The following is a 20,216-nucleotide window of genomic DNA, read 5'->3' as shown; positions in this document are numbered from 1 at the left end:
CACCCACACGTTGCTGGCGTTACAAGGTCAGGAATAACTCTATTCCTGTCAATATGGTCTACTTATAGGAGGCTATTAGCAGTGGCTGTGACTTATTGATTTTGACACTGACAGCTAGTTTCATCATCCTGGTTTGAGTTTGCTCCACTCACCGCCTTTGTTTACATGTGGGGACACCAAAGCCTATCCAAGTTAGTCAGACTTAACGTAAACAATGTATTGCGCCTGCATACTCACTATCTGCTCAGTACCGCGGCCTCGGAGTACACGTACAGTCTATTATGTAGATCAAAACTTCACACAGGACACCGACAGCAAGATAGTACCAAACCATGCTATAACTGTTTGCTAGCCTCAGGGATCTGTCGAAGGTTTCCAAACAATAGATTGTGTAGCTTACTAAGGCTTCAAATACAAGCAGAGGCGGTGAGTAGGATCAAAACCGCTTTGTTTGACGCTCAATTTATCAAGAAGCCGAGAGATGCTTGTTGAATCAATGTAACACCCAATTTTTGTATTCAGGTCGCCGCGCCTGGCAGCCAATTGGCGGACAATCTAAATACAGCTTTATCACCGATTCGTTATGCTTCCTTGGAATGGCCAACTTGAAGTTTAAGTTGCCAACGACCTCACCGTAAGAAGCTCAGTCGTCATCCATCAATTACATCTACTGTACGTACTGACAGGCACTTCTCAAACATCTGTGTCATGTGGTTGTACTGCACACCGCAGCTGATCCCTGATCCCGATACAAGCCAGTTGTTTATAAAAGAGCACCGGAGCACCTCATCTCTGAACACCATCTAGTAGCATGCACAAGCTAAATCTCCTACCTTTGTTCTTTTTTCTGGCAGCTGGGACTGCCAAGACTAGTAGCCAACTTATCGATTCTTCCACCCCAGAGGTGGCAGACTGTCGTGCTCGACCTTGGGTGAGAGCTCCAGATCTAACTCCCGGACATGTGCTGCAAGGAGATGTGAAGGTGAGGCTTGACGGGCTTTGCCCGGATGTCGAGAAACTCGTACTTGGACTGCGTTTTAAAGAGCGGGCGTTTCTCAGGGTTTTGTAAGTCTCAACATATTTACTTACTCGCTGCATTTGTATGTCTGACTTTTGTTGATCTGTGATTTGTAGACAACCTGGAATGCAGCGTCCTAGACCGGTGTCGGAATGCCCTTTTAGTGGGCCCCTTCGTGGTGTTTTGTGTCCAGATATTGGAGTTGTCAATGACACTGAACTAGAAATTTGGGAGGATCGCCTTCTTAACGACACAGTGTGGACAATTTATGAAGAAGAGAGGATTGCCTTCGAGGTCAAACACGTCCTGAAACAACCCCAGTACAGCGATGGTGCGTATAATGAACGGTATCTGATGATCTCGTATCTGATACCCTTCTTGTAGCAGGACAGATTTCTGAACTCATACAAGAATTTGGTCTTCTTATCCCCAACACGAACTATCCGCCTGGTTTAGACTATATAAACAGCTTTAGTGTGGGCGGGGATGGGGTTTGTGATATATTCACTTCTTAAAATGACCACCACTAACGTACTAATTTCAGAATGATGTCGTCGATGTTCAATCCATATATGAATATTTCACGGAGGTTCACTTTGGTAACGGAACGGTACAAGAGATCCAGGCTGGTTTCACCTCATTCATACCGGCGTATCCCAGCGTCGATGGTGCTTCAGAGGTAGTAAACACGACGGCTAAGAAATCCAAATCGCCCCTTTACGGCGATCAAAATGGCAATGACCCAATGCGGAGCAACTTCACCGTAGAAGTCACCCTTCCTCCCAAGAGAACCTTTGTACAAGGTAAATAATATATTCCACTATATCTCAAACCTATTAACGTACATTCATTCCAAACCTCAGGCTTTGATCAAGACGTCAACATTGTGGTTCATCGCACCGGTCTTGCAAACAGAGCCGAAGTCGAGCTTTTCATCGACATACAAGATCTGCGTGTCCAAACCCTCGAATCTGAACTTTTCGAAATGTACGGCAAGGCAGGGAATGAATCTGGCGTAAATTTACGCTATCATTTACGTGCTGAATTCGACCGGGACTTGTTCGGTGCGTGGAACACGGACCACATCCTCTCTCAAAGGTCAAAGGTCAAATTCCCAACTCCATCCGAGGATGAGATCGCAAACTCCGTTGTCATCTCCACATCTTCAGAGCCTATTTCTTTGCCACTTCATGTGGACGATCAGGCAATTCCCGACTTCGCGACTTATTATCAAAGGCTGAAAAGCCAGCTCTTACTGGTTCTCAATCTGCGTGAGGAAGTTTTAGAAGAAATTGATCCCGATGAGGACGACTGGGTTCCTCGGTCGAAGGGTTATGTTATGGATGGAAAACCATTCCTCAGTCGACATGATCGTTTTGATGTCGATATATCAGTTGTCTCCCAGCCTTCTCCTTATCTTTCCGACATCACGCCTGTTCACTATCTATCAGAAGATGCTCGAACGCCTGTGTTCGTAGATGAATCCGCTATCAATGGCTTGCTTGCGGAGTCCACAGTACAACGAGACTCCATGGCTCCTCTTGCGCAGCCCCGGATGTGCGAGCGAAAGGGCGGAACAGAGGTCTCGAGTGGATATTATCCCGAAGGCTCTTTTCCGATCTACGTTGGGTGGACATGGTCGAAGAAGCTTAACAAGGACCAGAAGAAGAATCGTGAAGCTCATCGCAATCCGTTGCTGGTTCAATCATAATCATCAGACTCAGAATCACACGCGACTCATAGTAAACCGTTTTTGTTTGGGATCAAGCTCGGGTTTACAAAGCGGTGTGGATGAAGACTAGCTAGGTAATAAATAAAGGTAACTATATGCTACAGGAGAGAGAAGAGCGATTGTATAATGTAATTGTATGTCTTTTGTTGGTATATATATATTTATATTGTAAAAGTACGGAAATACTACTAAGAGGAGAGAAACCCGTGGGCCAGGATTGACTGGTGAATTGGATGTATGACAACATGTCTTTGAGGAGTCGCAAGAGGAAGGGTATAAGAAAAGCCAAGACAGGTGATAGACGGGGTGATAGAGCTGGTTTATAGACATTTTGGATTTACTGAAAGCACCAAAAACAGTGAGTGAGAGTAAGTTCAGCATGCATCATTGTTCTCTTGCCGGAGATCTGGAAAGTGTCGAGATTATTTTGATGTTTTGAAGATTCATGGACGAAGTTGAAGTCACTCATTGGATCGCGATCTCTTGGGATCCTTCTGACTCTGCGGTCGGTCCGCAAGAAATTTTGATAGTGAGTATGCCATCCTGCATCTCAGCGGATAAGTCCTCCTTCTGTTGGAATTTTCAGCATATCTGCTTGAGCTCGGGCATAAGATGGCGCCACTCACCTTCGTCTCCGAAGGCACAACCAATGTTCGCGTAAAGTCGCCAAACTTTCGTTCTTTTACAGCATAGCCATTATCGGGGAGGACTGGTCTTGATCTTCCCGAGACAACGACTTGTTTCACGCGATTGTAGGGACACCTAGACAGAACGATGCTCAGGTCGGTCTTCTTCAAACCCGGCAACTCCAGCATGGCCGTCAACGTGTTAGTTTCCGAGTTGTAGTGGACATCTGTCCGAATGATGAATCGACTTGGGCGATTGTCGGGGAGTGGTATTTGATGGTATGAGGGGCTAATAAGCGAGGAGCTGCGAGGTGGATCATAACCACACGCTTTGCGTGCTCGTGAGAACGTAAGTCTACTCACCTCGCAGAGCCTGTAGCTGACGCGCGGCTTGCTGTTCGTCCTGAGGTCGTGGCTGGAGCGGGCATCGCGTGGGTTGATGGTTGACCAGTAAACCTCACATTATGTTCATGCTCTCTGCGATGTCTCACATTCGCTCCTCCTGACCCACCTGCGCTTTGAGGGCGCATATAGGGATGTGATACCAGCCGCACATCTGTATGAGTGGGCGATACCCTTGCCCTTATAGGCCCAGGTCCGGACATCCCTCCTGCAGAAGGTGGACTGGAACTCGCATGAACAGAGCGCGTCGTGTCAACATGGATAAGAGGCCTCATGTCCCCGCTAGGGCCTTCTGGCCTTCCATGTGCCGACATCATTGCTGATGCGGAATGCTGCATTCGCAGCGATTCACCCTCACGACCAACAGGATTCTGACTAGGGACTATTGGTACTTGTTCTTGCAATTGAATGATTGCTGGTGGACTGGCACTATACACATCTTGCTGTTGTTGCTGTTGCTGATTTTGATGCTGTTCAGGCTGCTGACACTGATCTTCCCATGGGTATGTTGTACGTGGAGTAGTGGGCGTTGAGGAATATCCCCCAACATTGTATGGAAATTGATATGACATGGTTACAAAAGAAAGGCGGCGATGTTGAAGGCCATGCGCAAGCTTTTATATGGCGGGCGCCAAACAGCGACGCTCGGGTGAACTCTGACTCGTGCTGCATTGTCCGGATCCGAACTGTCTCACGACCACGAGGTGCACGGCGGGGACCTGGGCGGGCTTTCCTATTCGGGAAATAGCATTGTTCGACTTATATGGGCGGGTGGCTGCGAAATCAAAAAAAAAAAAAAAAAAAAAATCCAGTATGTTACACAGCCTCGATGTCCATACGCAAGAAATATGGGATGACTAGTACAATGTGCAAGAGAGAAGAGAAGATAACACGGATAACTGAGTCTGAGTTTCATAGCTTTTGACCTCCCTTGACTAACCCCTCCAGTGGTACAGGGGCCTCGGCGGTAGACGCGAGTGGTGAACTCTGGCTGCTCGCCCGACTGCGAGGTACAAGCGTGCCAGTCTCTGCTACTCTCGCACCTCGTTCAACGCTCCCTCTCCTGCTTTGGCTACGACTGGCATATGAACCATTTTCAGGCCTTCGGCGTTCAAAATTACCTCTTGCATTAGAATTTCGCCGGCTGGCCGGATCTACAGGAGATAATGAATGGTCTCTGCGGGGCAAGAGCGATACTGTGGGAGAACCGAATGATGAAGACAGAGATGGTGGAGGTACCACTGGGTAGGTCAGTGTATGAGAGGGAGGAGGATATGGCGCAGGAGGATTGGAAAACGAAGCTGACGATGGCGGACTAGTGAGCTGAGTACTGTTGCTGACGAAACTGGCAGGGTTTGTGGACATTAAAGGTGAAAATGGAAACGGGGATTCTGATGAGGATGGTGAATGGGAGAGTGGGGTGTTAGTTTCAGATGCGTTGTGAATAGGTCGATGTAGCTGCGACGGCGGACGGGGAATAGGGACGCCACCAGGGACAGGGCGAGCCGCTCGTGAAGTATGCGATTGAATGACAGAGGTGCTTGGAGAGGACATGTTAGATACTGATCTTCGGTGTGTTGGCTGTGAATAGGGATCCACCGAAGACAACCCTATTAAATTATCTACAGGCAGCCCAAGCTGTGAAGATCACAGTCAACACCCGAACAAGGCGATGACACACAACGAAACGCCACTCACACGTCTGCGATGCTCAATGAGTTCTTCACGATATATTTCATTTAACCGCGATATCCGAATATAATCCCTCTCAGTGTCAACAAGTCTATTGCGTAGGTGTTCGTTCTCCCGCCGCATGGCTTCTAACATTACCTCTGCGCTCGGCATACTGGTAGGGATGCTGGCAGACATAAAGGTTTGGAGACCTACTCTCATTTCCGGTGAAGCAGATATCGAGCCATTCGTCCCCGAGAGTTGTTGCTGTTGTGCTAGTCGGAGGGCAGAAAGCTCTCTGCTCAGCCTGTTTACGTGAGACTCAGATTCAGCTTCAAGAGCATTTTCGAGGTCAATCTTCTCCTCTCGTAACTGTCAAAGGGTGAGCCTCGTGGTTAGCCAAGCTCTGAAACATGTACGTACCTGCTCCAGCTTGCGCGATAGAACATTGATAATGCGTTCCTCCTCAGCCTCGTATGCATTGATGAGATTTTCCTCCCGCTTCAAGTTGCTGTTGGAGCTAGCAGTAGACAGACGTTGTATAGGTGGAGAATGCGACATTTTATGGGCGTTTGTGTGATATGAAAGAGCAGCTAGATCTTTTACCTTGTTCGCTGTTGCAAGGTAAGGTCTTCGAGTTACTAACAAATTGCTGGTGAAAGACGATGCCATGGAATCTGAATTTGAACGGAATCTCGCTCCGGCTACACCGGAGATCCGGGAGGCGTCTAATTTAAGCGCTCCGGGTGCCCGTCGCTTATTCGCCTTTTCACACGAGCCTCTACGTTCGAGCGAGACCACAGCAAACACGAAACGTTCTTAAATCCTGTCGATGTGATGGTAGAGCCTTGTTGGATGTTTCGTGATTGCGATAAACCGTGTCCTCATTCTCACTCTTATATGGTACATCCATTCACGAACCAAACTCAATTCACCGCCAGGCCCAGGCTATTCTTTGCGTGGTATCGTATTCAGCCTGAGAGCATTCGGTGTATTCTCTCTGCCCCGAGATGTATCAGCTACCATTGATCTATCACGGTGGGGTACCAACCATCCAAAAGCTGTAGCCTCAAGCACGTTCCATGTTGTGGCAGTTTAACCCCAATTTCGTAAGTTGTCAATGCCGGTGCAACATCGATCCAGCGGTATCTTGTTCAAGTTCTTCTTTCGTGATCCATGGAACACTTTACAGGATCATACAGCACATGTGTACCCGTGCTGGGTGTTGGTAGCAATTCATATCCGTCATTCGAACAGCCTAAAAGCCCGGATTTTCTCATCTCAGCTTCATTTCCGCTCTCCACAAAATGGAATTCGGAGAGTACATATGGTTGGCGTGTGCTTGCGAACCTAAATGGATCGTCGTGGTACGAATCAAGGCACTGTTACCAGTTTCCCAACGTGACGATACGAGCCCATCGGTAGTAGACGTTTCACCTGGACCAGATGCCAGCTCCAACAAGGCTCATCGAATACCACTGCCTTCAAGTTACAACCATGGTGGTAAACAGTATCGCCGGCCACTAACCATCATTCATCGTCAAACAAAGTCAGACAGATTCACAGCCCATGACAGGATTTGCTGCACAGCTCAGACATCCACAAGCTTGTCTACAAGCACGTTCGATTCCGAATCATAAAGGTACTGGATAATGATGTGTCAAAGATGGAGCCAGTAATTGGAGACCTCGGATAGTAGAAGAATAAAATCACTTATGTACAAAACAACGCGAAAGACGTATTATTAGAAATCATAGCCCTCTACCTTGAATACTTTGCCATACTGAAGGTAGCCATCCATAATCTTGAGAATCGGGTCAGGAAGACCCATGCTCAAAAGAGTAAATGATATCTTGGCGTGTCCATGTATCTGACCTAGCTTAAAAAAGCATCGGGCAATTAAAGTTGGATACTGTGAAGAAGACATGGAGTAGCATCAGTAATTATCCGCGCAGAAAACTTGAGAAAACGAACCGTCATCTCTGTGTAATCGGCGTATTGATAAGCAGCAACACGGATGGCAGCTTGTATTGACCGCTGGATATCGCCCTCATCCGCGTACATCTCAAGGAGTTTGGCCCATGGCTTTTGAGAGTACCGGGTTGAATCGAGGCACCTCTGGTAAGCTTCCTTTGCCTCCTCTTTATGGTGTAGGCGGAGCCCGAGGTCTCCAAGGATTTCCCATTCCAGGCCTGTTTTACGATATGCAACGTGCTGCGTCTTAAAGTGCGCTACTTCAGCTCTGAATATGGTCCACACCCGCAGATCCTGAAAGAAGGATAGGGAAATTGTCAGTCCATGCAACGAGTGCTGATACGGCATCGGTAGGATACTTACTTCGTATAGAACCATAAACAAATTATCAAGCCAACGCTCGCAAAGACGCTTGTTAGTGAAAGAGAATGTCTCCTGAGCAGAGTTCGGAGAAGGCGACTCCAACTCTTTTTCGCCTGCAGCAGCTTGTACAGGCTTCTCTAGTGCAAGGCTGACTGCATTCAACGCAACTGGCTTCGACGAGCCGTTAACGGGTGCTTTGGTCGTCTCTTGTTCTTCAGCCAATTCCCTTTCCCTATCAGACTCAGTGGATATCCTAATGATAGGTATGTCCACAGTCAACGAGCCGTTGGTAACATCTTCCTTGCTTGCTGGCCCAGATATTGTTCCTGACATGTGTGGACTGTGACTAGACACAACACCCCGCGTGGACGCGTCATCATCAGCGTCACCGTCTGCGGCGAGGGCAGTGCCTTCAGAGACTATAGTATCGGGAACACCATCTGCGGCAAGAGTAGTACCTTCAGAGATCACAGAATCGCGAACACGCTTAGTAACTGTCCCATCCTCATGGATGACTCCTTGGCTTGCGTCATCTTCTGAGCCATTTTTCAACCCGGCGCTCTGAATGTCTACGTTTACTTTTTGCATGCGGTACTCCTCCTCCATGACGAAAACGCAGCTCCGTGTCTTGAGGAGCTCGTCCCATCCAATCTCTGACACTAGACGAGTGAGGAGGGAATAAGCTCTGGCCCAAGTTCCGCGCAAGCCAGGAGCAGGAAGGCGTTGTAAAGCAGGATCAGCCTGTGCACCCGATATCAATATCATGTGTCCATGTATAATAAAGAAAACATACCTCGTCATCTTCTGTTTTCACTTTTTCAGGTAGTATTTCACCGATTTGTCGCTTGAATGGCAGGTGAATTCGAGCTGGTGTAAGATTACGGTGCGCATCCCGGCCATTGAACGTGAACATTGGACATGAGTTGAGCGTCAACAATGCCTGTATGCCAACCTGGTGAGTAACGATACGCATACAACTACAAAAAAACCAACAGATTCGAAGTCCTTGATATCGATATAGAGCTCGGTGAGTTTCTCCCATGTCACAAACTCGCTAGGAGCGCAATTGACCGCCTCGCGTGCGAGCTTGAGAGCCCAATCGTATTTCCCTTTTGCTCGGAGAAAATCACTTTGCACATGCAACAGAGTATAAGAATGAGGTGTTTGCTTCATGGCACCAGACATAATCTGAACTGCCTTTACTTCCTCGTCTGACGCACCAAGACTAATTAGGGTAAAGCAACCAAAATACCCATACGCTGCGACTCACTCATCCCCATGTAACTTTTAGCAAGAAGAGACGCAACTTCAAGCTCCCGAGCAGTGAGCTTTTCGAACAAATTGGCAGCTTGTTGATATCTCCCGCTGTCTCCAAAGTACTTCATGATACCAGCGGTCAGATGATTAGACACTACCGTGGCAACTTGTATCTCTGGATCAGACCCGACTTGCCAACCTAGACTACTATGAATATCGAGACACCGCTGAGAAGTTTGGAACAAACCTTTCATGAACAATGCCTCAGCAGCTTGCAGAAAACGAAGTTCTGCTTCTTGAGTTGTTATGGGATCAAGCTTGCGGTACGCGTCTAACCAGTAGGTTGGGTCATCAGAGTATAATATTGCACGAAGCAAGGCAGAAACATAAGTTTCCTGCCATATTTCTGCCGTGGCCTCGTGACTAAGGCGCGTTAGTTTATATTTATCATAGGAGGGATTTAGTTAGACTTACCGCTCTCCTCTTAAATCAACGACATATGCCGTGACACCACCCGGAATTTTAACGTCCACGCGTATATCAACTCGAGAAAAGGCATTAAAGCAACTGAGAGTGCAATCAGGATTTAGTTGAGCGAATAGCATGAATAGTGTTTCCAGCAACTACTCACCAGAAACAACCATTTTTGACTTTCCACGCAGTGCCTTTTGAGAACCACGCCGAGTTGTCTTCGATAGCATATGTGAGAGAATTTATATAAGCGGCAAGTGATGCAGAAGAAGAAGCGTCGACCCCGGAGACAAAGTGGTAAGAACCGAGCTATCATTGGGACTTCAGTACTGGTAATACAAATATCTTCAAAAGCGAACGAACATCACGCTGTCCACTACGTCCTGTGCTTTTCACGACATGGCATAGATCAGGAGGTCCTAATTCCCTGAAAGAAGCTGTGTTATGCGTCAGTTACTGGAAAGTGGCCTTATTGAAAGAATCCTGACCTAAGCTCTCTGTACGCGCAGTCAACGATTCACCCAAGTCCACCTGAAGATTCAATCAGCGGAAAATTCATAGAAGAGAACCGAACGCCACACTTCGAAAAGCTCGGGTACATCCTTGAAGGACGCCTCCGCCATTTTATAAGCCGCGTATAGATGAGTTCGGTGGTTGTCGTTTAATCCAAGTCGCAGGCCCAGGGTTACCACGGTAAACGTTTGTTTGTTTCAGAGGCTTTTGCCAAACAACGTCGTGGTCCTTTTTTGGTGTCAAGTGGCTGAGAGATGATGAACCGAGAGGCTAGCATTAACTACTCATAGGCGCAAATAAAGCACGCTGATCACTGATACTTCTAGGCCCAGATGAATTCAAATACATACTTTCATGGGTCGAAGAGAGGATGGCTTGTACAGAATACAAAACAACTTCTTTCGTAGTGGAAAGAGCAGCCCAAAGCGGCCAACGTTCGGGCCAGAGTCTCGAGGGGAGAACGCCCTGGTCCTCCACACAACGTTGATTGTTATGGTTTGAAAAAGCACTTATATCAAAATGGGTGTCATGCAGTCAAATCGGGTTGATGAAAGTCGACTGAATTGCAACATAGAGATTGGGGACCAAAAGGCAGTAGTCTAGATATTGACGTGGGTGAATTTTGAAGGCCATTTTGGACGTAACACATTGAGGCACAAATGCGACGCAATCATATTCAAACTTCTCAAACGTGGACGCAATGGTCAAAAGGTACAGATCCAAAATGATTCCTCGACTGCCAGCCGAACAACGGTTTTATGATTAATAAAAGGTCAAATACGGTGTTGAACCATAAGTTACCATACAAACAATGCGCTAAAACAGCCAAGGACCCACTATTTGCGCGTGCGTGAATAAGGAACGTTCTAGAAGAGCAAAACGGAAATTTACCTCTACCCCTTGCACCTTCTGGTTTTATCTGCAAGCAGCTCTGGTGTATAAGATTGAGGGCCTTGACAGCATCACGGGCTTCGATAACGCAAGATATATTAATTTCGCTGGCCCCCTGACTGATCATCTCAAGATTCACATTGCCCTGCGCGAGTGTCGTGAACATGCGTCCGGCAATACCAACCATGTTCCTCATTTGCTTTCCCACAAGTGACAAAATAGCCATTTCGCGATGGACGGAGACCTGTAAAGGTCAAGGTAAGTTCCACTGATACGAGCATCGCGGGTAAGCAAGACGTTAAAACCACGCGTACCGTTCCACTTTTCTTCAGCTCAGCGACTAGACGGTCCATGATTTTTTTTGACAGGTTATCTTCGATAGCCATACTCACGTGCACTTCGCTCGTGCTAATCAAATCTACCACGACACCAAACCTATCGAGGGTACCGAAGATGCGGGCCAAAAAACCATGCGAGACACTTTTACGGTTTGAATTGACGTTAAGGATAACTATGCGTTCCTTAATAGTGACCGCGGTAGGTAATCGTTTGCTCCTATGTGCTTCATCGGTCACGAAAGAGAGCTCCTGCAACACGGCCAAAGACGTAGGTTCGTATTGATTCGACCAGCTTACTTCTTCGGACGATTCTATATCGGGATCAGGGTGTATGACAGTACCACCTCCTTTCGGGTTTTCGACATTTTTTATCCTAATAGGAATTTTCCGCCTGATCACCTATAGATAGAAGGTATTCAACTTTGAGTAATCCTACAGGCACATAAAGGCCATCATGATCATGCGTTGCCATGCATCACTTACCTGTTCCATGGTGAATGGATGCACCACTTCACTGCCGTAATATGTTAATTCAGCTGCTTCATCCGGAGAAATAATGGGGATCAATCTTGCTGTGGGCACTTTTCGTGGGTCTGCTGTGAAAATTCCATCAACCTCTTTCCAAATCTGTAGTTCCGAGGCCTCGAGGCCAACAGCTAGCAGTGCTGACAAAAGATCAGTGTACCCTCTACCAACTTGACGGAGCAGGGACCCAGGCACAGGTCCAAAAAAGCCTACATGTTGGAAATGAATATACGGAGATAGCCCTACTTCAATATTACCTACCAGTTACAACAGGCACCCGGGGAGCACACTGGCTGACGCGTTCTCCCACAGCCATCGCTACTCTATCGTAGAATGATTGATCCAGCGAACCCTCGACAGCGGGTGATTCACCGTCCTCGATGTCAGGTACAATATTCTCGAGGGACACATATTCGGCATCTATGCCCTGTCAGTCAGCCAGGGACTGGATTCAATTTCTGTTCTCAAAAACATTTCCCGTGAATAATACACGAACCTTATCCCGAAGAACAGCGGTCATTACTTTACAGCCCAAACGCTCGCCTAAACCAATAATGCTATCTCGCGACCGAGGAGAAATTTCGTCTATGACCTAAGAAAAGAGAAAAGGGCGATATCAAACCATAGCCAGAATCCACGATCGTGTGAGCGACCGACAATGTATACGGAGATTTTAGAAACCACTATACCTGTGCAGCGAATAGAAAACCACGTAGCCAATCACAATCTCTTTCTATTTCAGCCTCAAGTTCTTGTCGAATATCTGGGTCGCGAACACAAGTCTTTGCCGCAGTCATGTGCTCTGAACGAATCAAATCAACGGTCTGATTAAATCCTGGTATATCCTGCCCAACCTGCGGTACTGTGAGGGGCGTCAAGGAAAACATCCCCGAGGTTGAAGGAGACGGTGAGCGAGGAGAAGATGCGCTTCGAGTTCTTGATGAGCCCGACACCGGGCTATCCAAGGACCGCCCAAACATACCATTTGTCAGCGGTGTTGCAGTACCAGGTGTAGTGACAGGCTTATTAGGTGGCCGCTGCAAGGCCTCTGATGCTGCCTTGAGCAAGAGATTTGTGGTACCGAGGGCCTTAGTCGAACCCGAACGTGCAGAGCAAACGATAGCCACCTTGTGCTGATCTATGTATCCTCTGCACTCATGTCAGTACTCCTTACATGCAAATATCTGCTGAGAGATTCTACGAACGAGACAATATCCTCGGCTATCTTGACAGCAAATTTACCGACGCTAGTACCCCCATACTTCTGTACAAGCCATTTTGCATCAGGATCGATAGTATTTTGATGGAGATTTTGGGGAGTAAGTGGTGGGAGTGGTGGGGTGGGAGTGGAACCGGTGTAAGACGTGGATGGGGTAGACGGAGTAGGTGGATCGGACATCTCTTTCGAAACCTGTCAAAAACGAAAGTGGCCGGGAATAATAAGATAGTATCTCAGAGAGAATTTACGAAACCACAGGCAGAGAATAACTGAAAACGATGGTATCCGACCTATAAGAACATACGAAACAGCTGCAGTTTGAATAGAATATGGAATGGATTTGAAGTCAGGTCATTTTTTCCTGCAAAAAAAATCATTGGATTCGAGTCATCGATACATTTTTACGAAAAAGGCAGGTCTGTTGCTTACGTAATCTTATCCGTCGCGGCCACGGCAGTCTCCAAGTCCGAGCGAGTTCTCTCTCTCTCATTGTGCTAATGTCTATTTTGCAAGTGGCTGACAGTAAGGGCAGGCTCTAGTTCCATTCTTTGCGCAAGATTATCTCTTCTTCTCACAATGCGTAGGTCACACGAGTAAAAGAGTCCATCGTGGCTACTTTCCAGGACTCGTCCGTGCGACTTCACCTAGCATCTGGCATTTACATGGTGAAATGGAGGCGACACATATATTCAATATTCAATGGAATGGGGAGTGCATCATTTTCATAGTAAGCCCATTGTCATGCTTACGATTTTCCAGACATTTTATGCTCAAAAGAGTCGTCACAGTTTAGATACCGAATTCAATCGTCAGCGACAGCACGCAAAGATGTTGGTTTCGACCCCACCTACTTATTCTTGGCAAGAGCTTAAGTCTCAACAGCAATGGTGAACTTTCTCACGAGGCCGTCCATGCCCGTAGCACCATCTGCGAAAAAGATCCATTCTACACCCTACCTGAGAGCAGTCACCTGACACCTTTCTTTCTAGTGCCTTGTCTTATTATATTCTCATTTATTCTGATAAGACTTCCCGCCATCACTTCATTTTACTTGTCAAAAAAGATATGCCTCATTTCTCCGAGATACCTACTATATGCAACCTTCTTGTGTGCTTCTCTTGCTTTGAACGGCCTGGCGTGCCGTTTATTCTCAATTGTGGCCCTTTTTATGTCAAACGTGAGCCTAGATTCAAAAACTCTTCGAATAATATTGATTAAATTGGTACATAGCTGATTCGCCCTCGGGCTCACGGTTATATTCGGTGCGGATCCTGTTTTGCAATGATTTTGTGTATTATCGCTCGAAGAAGTGCTTTCCCGGTCGCGAGCCACCGCTCAACGCACCTCCAATACAACCTTTTGATAATTTGAAGACCAAGCAACATCGACTAACAGCGCAACAAATCACATGCTTGAAACTTTTATCGAATTGGCCGCCGGCTTCATGTACTAAAGGCATCACAGGCAGTTTGTACCTTGATTCGCCTTTTTCTCAATATCTTGTCTTTTTGGTACTTATTGCTTTGTACTGTACTATAGGGCACGCGGTGGCTGTCACTTCACTATCCCAACCAGTTAGTTGCCAGGGGCGCTTTCCTGTTAGGATATTCCCCTTATAGGGAAAAGTAACGGTCGAGCGTCTCGACAATTGCCATGCAGAATCAGATGCGGCGGACAGGGGCGGGCAATGGGTGGGCCGTTGTCCACCCCCTGAATATCGGACAATCGCACACTCTGATACTTGAGCTTTCGTTATGGTATTGGCCACCTAATTCCATGGACCAATACCAACCTTGCCACCTACTGTACCTGGATGTCAACTGATGTGCCTCGGCGCTCACTTCAAATTCACTTCTATCTGATTGCCACCTGGTACAGTCAATGGCAGTGGCGTTCGTATGCGGTGAAGCTCACTGAATTCGTATTGGCAACAGAGATATCTTGATGTCACTTGAGCTGGGCACCGGCGGCTATGACAATTTTGGGTATCATACGGGACCTCGGTAAGCGGCCCGCCGGAACGACTGACTTATAACATTTCACGAGGTTATCTTTATTTTCCATCTGGGCCGGACAAAATATCCTACCGTATACCGTACATGCTGCACGTCAGTCAGGTGCACCCCAGCACTATCCCAGTGAACGTAAACCAACCGAAATCTTCGGAATACCAAGCAGCTGCCAGTACCTGCCTGACCTTTTGCGATTCTCGATCACGCATTTTGTGGAGCATCTTTATGCACCCTATCCTTTTAGAGATCGACATTTTGCGGCGGCCTTGGAAGTTGTCCCGTCTGATCCGGCGGCGTCCATTGTATAGTTGTAGAGATGTTCTGTACCTGGCGGATTGTTGAGTGAACTATGGCCCATAGCTACACCGTGACGTTATTAAAGTCCTGACTTCGGATCATCCTCTTATCTGGGAGTCGCATGCATGTCGCAACGATATGGAGGAGGAGCAAAGGGGACCCTGCCATTGACACCTCAAACGCGACGCGAGCTCGTCTCGTATCGTTGACGTTCTTGATACAATGTTGCAACACCCACGAGCTGCGACTCTACTGCAGTGCTCGCTCTCTCGCTACGGTCTCTAGATAAGATGTCTGTGAATGGATTATATAGGTGCCTGACAAATGACCAGCATGATAAGCTGTATGATACTGATGAGGCCCTGGATTTATGAGCGCTTTAAGCAAGGTTTGTGACCTCCTGCAAGAAGAACTGAAGCTTATAAAGGATCGATTAGGAACCAGTAATCTCTGAAGATTGAAGACTCGCGGGAACATCAGGACCAAGCCACAGGCACAGTGAATTCTCACGAATGAGGCCATTTCCGAGTTGTGGGATTCACCGTTCCTGAGAATGACGTGCCGTAAGTGAGGCCTACTGCAGCGCTTGGGCTACGTATGGAAAGAAGCCATAGGCCAGCGCTCTCCGTCAAATGGTGAGAGAATGATAGCAAGGATAAAGGAGGGGACTCCACTGTGTCCAGCGAGGATACCGGACTGGCAGTGCATTACGATATAGATGTATACCACGCATGGTGTGGCAGGCAGTTAAAGTTGGGTTCGCGAGGCATAGGTACCTGATATCAACCCAGTTGAGCAGTATTGACATCACACCCCATCTTAAAGGGGCTTTTCCATAAGTGTGCAATGGGCCCTGGCTTGGAATAAGCCGCCATCTTGCCCGAAGTGTCGCAGGTTGCCCATTGCATCGAAATGGCTAGCGGTGATGGATGCGCCACAAACGCTGTGGAGACGGAGGAAACGAAGGTTTGATTAAACCCCCTGATCTGATGACCATGAGATGATCGCAGTGGTGTTGAGGAAAAGGGAAAGCCGTCCAAGGGTGCTGGGTATGCGGCGCCTTTTGAATTCCGTATGCCAATCATCATATGGAGAAATGCAATAAAATACACACAGAATGGGTTGCGCCATAAGGTGCAGCGCTTTGGTGATAGGTCATCACCGAGGAGCTGAATTTGGTAAACGCTGACTTTCCAGGCGAGAGCTCCTATCAAAATACTTCTAGATGAATTCATCTGATAGCAATGCTTACGCCTAGCAACTTTGGTGTGTCTGTGGGTGGGTGAGGACAGCATGGAGCACATTGCGGAGCGCCACAATGTTCTGGTTGGGGTGTGACCGGCGGCAAGTTGAACGGATCGAAAGCGAGAACTAAACGAATATATAGACCGAAGGGTGTTGTTGGGAGGCTCGAGAGCGATTCGAGTGGGATTGCTGGATATGTGCCTTGGTCTGCGTTTGTAACTGTAAACGCTTTCTATAGAAAGGCAGGCACGAGACGGGCTTGGAGAGGCATTGGCGGTAGTTTACGCAAGGTGCGCGGCTGCGCTACGGTGTAGAGTTCCGTCTAAAGAGGATAAAATGTGGAAATTGGAGACAAAAGATGGAGATATGGGGATAAAGTTTGGAGGCAGGTGACTGATTTGGATGCCGCGACGGTGGGTGACGGATGCAAACGACGGGACTACTGAGGATCAGAAAGTCGAATGGTCCTCGATCAGAGCAGACCCGTAAGAATTGTAACACAAACTTGTCGAAAAAAAAAACCATAAAAGCGTCGAGATTTGGGCAAGGTTTTATAAGGATAGGCTAATAATTGTCTGTGCCTGGCCATCACTGGCACCGCTCCCGCTTGCCGCTTCACCCAGGCCCACTCACATATCTCTCTTCCCTTCCCTCATCGCAGGCTGGCTTTTCCACCTCCTCGTCGTCGTACTCGATGCCCAGCAGACACGCCCTCGACTTCGACCCCCTCGACGAGGCACTCAAGCCTCCCCCAGACGAGTCCGACTCCGAACATGCCATCAGACTTGCCCAGGAAGCCGAGGCAAAGCGTGTCAGCCAGGCCATCGACGATTCTCTCCGTGCAGAACGCCAGCTTCAGAAAAAGAAGAATGTCGTCAGACTTCTCCTCCTTGGCCAGAGCGAGTCAGGTATGCAGCCCATGCTCTTCAACGTTCTCACCGTCCTGACCACCTGGCGCTAGGCAAATCAACAACCCTCAGGCGTGCGTCGTTTTCCTCTCGATAACCCTATTCTACCCTCCGCACCGCAGTTCTGACCACGTTTCTCTCACACAGATTTTCAGCGACTATATACACCCAATGCCTTCCGCGAAGAACGTGTCCTCTGGCGCAGTGTCATCCAACTCAACCTCGTCCGCTCTATCCGTACCATCCTCGACGCTCTCTCCAATGTTCGCATCCAGCAGCCCATCGACAGCGGTGGCGACGAAAGCGATGATGGCCCCAACTTCCCTCAAGAACTTGACTTTCTCAAAATGCGTCTTGCTCCTCTTCGCCATATCGAAGCTTTGCTCATTGCTAAGCTTGTACCTCCAAACGAAGACGAGGCGATATCACTTCCCGCCAGCAGCTCTGTCAGCAATTATCAGTCCACCCGCAGTAGGAGCAGCGAACGTTCATGGCGAACCCAAGAGGTCTTCGTTCGTCCCACGACAACGTGGAAAGGTGCTTTGGCAAAGAGTTCACGCGCCAACGGCCGCCCTCACTCTTTTGATGCGGTGACCCCGGGTTCAAGGGACGAGGCGCAGGAAGTCTTACACTCATGTCGTCACGATATCATGACCCTATGGAACGACAGAACGGTTCGTGAAATTCTACGCAAGCGGAAGATCCGATTAGAAGAATTCCCTGGCTTGTGCATCTCATTCCTTCCCCCTTTCTTTTTCCAATGCTAACCTGTATGCTATATGCTAGCTTCCTGAACGACCTTGAGCGAGTGACATCACTAAAATACACACCCAATGATGGTTCGTAGCCTGCTTTTGCGCTGCTATCCTCATAATGCTCAATATATGCGCTACTTAGATGATGTCCTCAAAGCACGTCTCAAAACTGTCGGGGTCTCGGAGTACAGATTCGAAATGGAGGCTGCTGCTGGACGTGAGAGCGGCACCGAATGGCGGATAGTAGACGTTGGCGGGTCAAGGTCGCAGGTAGGTTCAAATTTACAAGATTGTCTTGATTGGTTCTGACATACATATAATTTCACTAGCGTCGTAAGTCATGTCTGCTATCATGTGATTCGCTTTGTTGAGTCCAGTGCGTCGTAAAGCAACATGGGTGCCATTTTTTGATGATGGTAAGCTTGTAACGCCAATCATCACTTTATATACTTACTATGCTGTTCAGTCGATGCCATCATTTTCCTTGCTCCAATATCTGGGTTTGATCAAGTCCTCGCAGAAGATCGGAGTGTAAATCGTCTTGTAGGTCCCTCGTTTACTGTTGCGGAAAATTTGCTCATGGCCCTATCTTCGAAAACTTCGTAATCTGGTGGACCTACACGCATAAAGGAGGACAGCGTCTTACTTTGGAAAGCTGTGTGCTCAAACAAACTACTTGCCAATGTCGAGCTCGTGCTTTTCTTAAACAAGTGCGATATCCTCGACGCAAAGTTGAAAGCAGGCGTTCGTTTGTCAAGATACGTCCGTAGTTTCAGCGATCGACCCAACGACCTCGAAACAGCATCTAAATGTATGCGATATATTTATTGAGCTATGATGGACCAGACCTGCTAATGCTTGTTTACAATAGACTTCAGAAGCAAATTTAGTGCAATTCACCGAGAATACTCGCCAAACCCACGCAAATTCTATGGGTTTTGCACTTCTGTTACGGTAGCTAGTTCTCCCTTTTGATATGTCTGCGCCTTTGTGTAACATTACTTACTAGGATACGACTACGACCGCTGGTATTCTCGCGAGTGGTAAGTTCAGAACACTATCGATCATCGAACGAGGCTCACTCTTTTATTTTTCTTCAGTTAGAGATATGGTTATACGGCAACATCTGAAACAATCCAAACTTCTATGACAGTCACAGTTTGTCTAAGGTCTCCACCACAGACAACAAATCGCTCTAACTTTAGGCCAGGCACCCAGCACGTTCTTTCCATCCTCAGGCCTCCTTGAATGTTATCTTAACTGGTCTAGCACTGATAAGCCCTCGTGCTGTTTCTTCGGCACTGTATCGTTCGTCGCAAAGTGTAACAATCACCCCTATCAGAAGCCACCACATGTGGATATGCGCTTTGCATACGTCTGAGTGGTTCACAAACGGTCTCAATACCCACGACACCACACAGTGCCTCTCGATTCGCCAACTTCCGTTCACGCCTTCAATGAGCCCATTTCACCTATCACGATCGTGCGATTCCCACTCTTCGTTGTAAACACTCGTCAACCCCTGCCTTATGCTATTATGCTTTCACACACTCACGGCACCGGCACCGCATTTAACCTGATTCCACGCAATAACCCATCTAGTTCCATCTACGACAAGCCTCGCACGCATCTTACACACATGTTTCCTCTTCTTTCTCATGAAATGACCCCTCAGTACCACTCTCTTAGCTCTATTTACGAAGGATCTTTTTAGAGATATTTTTTTGCCGTAACTATCGCTCTTACACATTTCCGATTATCCGCTTTTACTCGTACGCTCTCCTACTCGCCTTGCTTTCTGCATAAATGCATAGCACGTGTCCTATACCTGTTTGTATACAGTTATGAGACTTGAAGGTTTCAAGTTCTTCTCTTTATGTGACATACTAATGGATTTATACCGAGTTGGGTTGATATATTGTTGCAACTCATTTTGAGTGATTTTCCACTAGCTGTATGCTATTTCATGAAGACCGATTGTCGATTTTCATGATCATCT

General features: G+C 47.5%; 7 protein-coding genes across 7 annotated transcripts; 4 read left to right on the top strand and 3 right to left on the bottom strand.

The window, feature by feature from the left end:
* Positions 1–811: 811 nt before the first annotated feature.
* Positions 812–2,729, top strand: SERLADRAFT_412785 (uncharacterized protein; the record flags this gene model as incomplete). The annotated part of the gene is made up of 5 exons (XM_007313372.1): positions 812–1,065; positions 1,135–1,349; positions 1,403–1,509; positions 1,563–1,821; positions 1,882–2,729. 5 exons carry the CDS (start codon positions 812–814, stop codon positions 2,727–2,729), a joined length of 1,683 nt encoding a protein of 560 aa, XP_007313434.1.
* Positions 2,730–2,757: 28 nt separating this feature from the next.
* SERLADRAFT_445019 (putative heatshock protein) lies at positions 2,758–6,121 on the bottom strand (the record flags this gene model as incomplete). Its single annotated transcript, XM_007314278.1, has 7 exons — positions 2,758–3,320; positions 3,377–3,680; positions 3,740–4,392; positions 4,733–5,416; positions 5,477–5,821; positions 5,873–5,950; positions 6,056–6,121. 7 exons carry the CDS (start codon positions 6,119–6,121, stop codon positions 3,216–3,218), a joined length of 2,235 nt encoding a protein of 744 aa, XP_007314340.1.
* Positions 6,122–6,238: 117 nt separating this feature from the next.
* Positions 6,239–6,754, top strand: SERLADRAFT_456607 (uncharacterized protein; the record flags this gene model as incomplete). The annotated part of the gene is made up of 1 exon (XM_007313371.1): positions 6,239–6,754. The coding sequence occupies one exon, from the start codon at positions 6,287–6,289 to the stop codon at positions 6,476–6,478; it is 192 nt and encodes a 63-aa protein (XP_007313433.1).
* A 304-nt stretch (positions 6,755–7,058) lies between these two features.
* SERLADRAFT_456604 (uncharacterized protein) lies at positions 7,059–10,163 on the bottom strand (the record flags this gene model as incomplete). Its single annotated transcript, XM_007313370.1, has 12 exons — positions 7,059–7,361; positions 7,424–7,717; positions 7,787–8,527; positions 8,580–8,726; positions 8,780–8,997; positions 9,057–9,242; positions 9,291–9,466; positions 9,518–9,610; positions 9,675–9,823; positions 9,878–9,951; positions 10,003–10,045; positions 10,096–10,163. The coding sequence occupies 12 exons, from the start codon at positions 10,135–10,137 to the stop codon at positions 7,194–7,196; spliced, it is 2,331 nt and encodes a 776-aa protein (XP_007313432.1).
* Positions 10,164–10,677: 514 nt separating this feature from the next.
* On the bottom strand, positions 10,678–13,373 carry SERLADRAFT_359350 (uncharacterized protein; the record flags this gene model as incomplete). Its single annotated transcript, XM_007313369.1, has 8 exons — positions 10,678–10,863; positions 10,919–11,162; positions 11,233–11,655; positions 11,740–11,990; positions 12,043–12,208; positions 12,278–12,373; positions 12,471–12,930; positions 12,987–13,373. 8 exons carry the CDS (start codon positions 13,178–13,180, stop codon positions 10,844–10,846), a joined length of 1,854 nt encoding a protein of 617 aa, XP_007313431.1.
* A 99-nt stretch (positions 13,374–13,472) lies between these two features.
* SERLADRAFT_456595 (uncharacterized protein) lies at positions 13,473–14,050 on the top strand (the record flags this gene model as incomplete). Its single annotated transcript, XM_007313368.1, has 2 exons — positions 13,473–13,727; positions 13,794–14,050. Coding segments are annotated over 2 exons (312 nt in total), but the record flags the coding sequence as incomplete, so codon positions are not given.
* A 3,198-nt stretch (positions 14,051–17,248) lies between these two features.
* SERLADRAFT_445016 (uncharacterized protein) lies at positions 17,249–20,145 on the top strand (the record flags this gene model as incomplete). The annotated part of the gene is made up of 11 exons (XM_007313367.1): positions 17,249–17,462; positions 17,610–17,978; positions 18,000–18,189; positions 18,249–18,301; positions 18,360–18,487; positions 18,597–18,633; positions 18,684–18,760; positions 18,848–19,028; positions 19,089–19,171; positions 19,227–19,260; positions 19,318–20,145. The coding sequence occupies 11 exons, from the start codon at positions 17,249–17,251 to the stop codon at positions 19,365–19,367; spliced, it is 1,416 nt and encodes a 471-aa protein (XP_007313429.1).
* Between the last annotated feature and the right edge of the window lie 71 nt (positions 20,146–20,216).

The sequence above is a fragment of the Serpula lacrymans genome (assembly GCF_000218685.1).
Source record: "Serpula lacrymans var. lacrymans S7.9 unplaced genomic scaffold SERLAscaffold_2, whole genome shotgun sequence".
Classification (NCBI taxonomy): domain Eukaryota; kingdom Fungi; phylum Basidiomycota; class Agaricomycetes; order Boletales; family Serpulaceae; genus Serpula; species Serpula lacrymans.
Note: the sequence above shows the minus strand (reverse complement) of the source record. Positions and strands in the feature narration are given on the sequence as shown.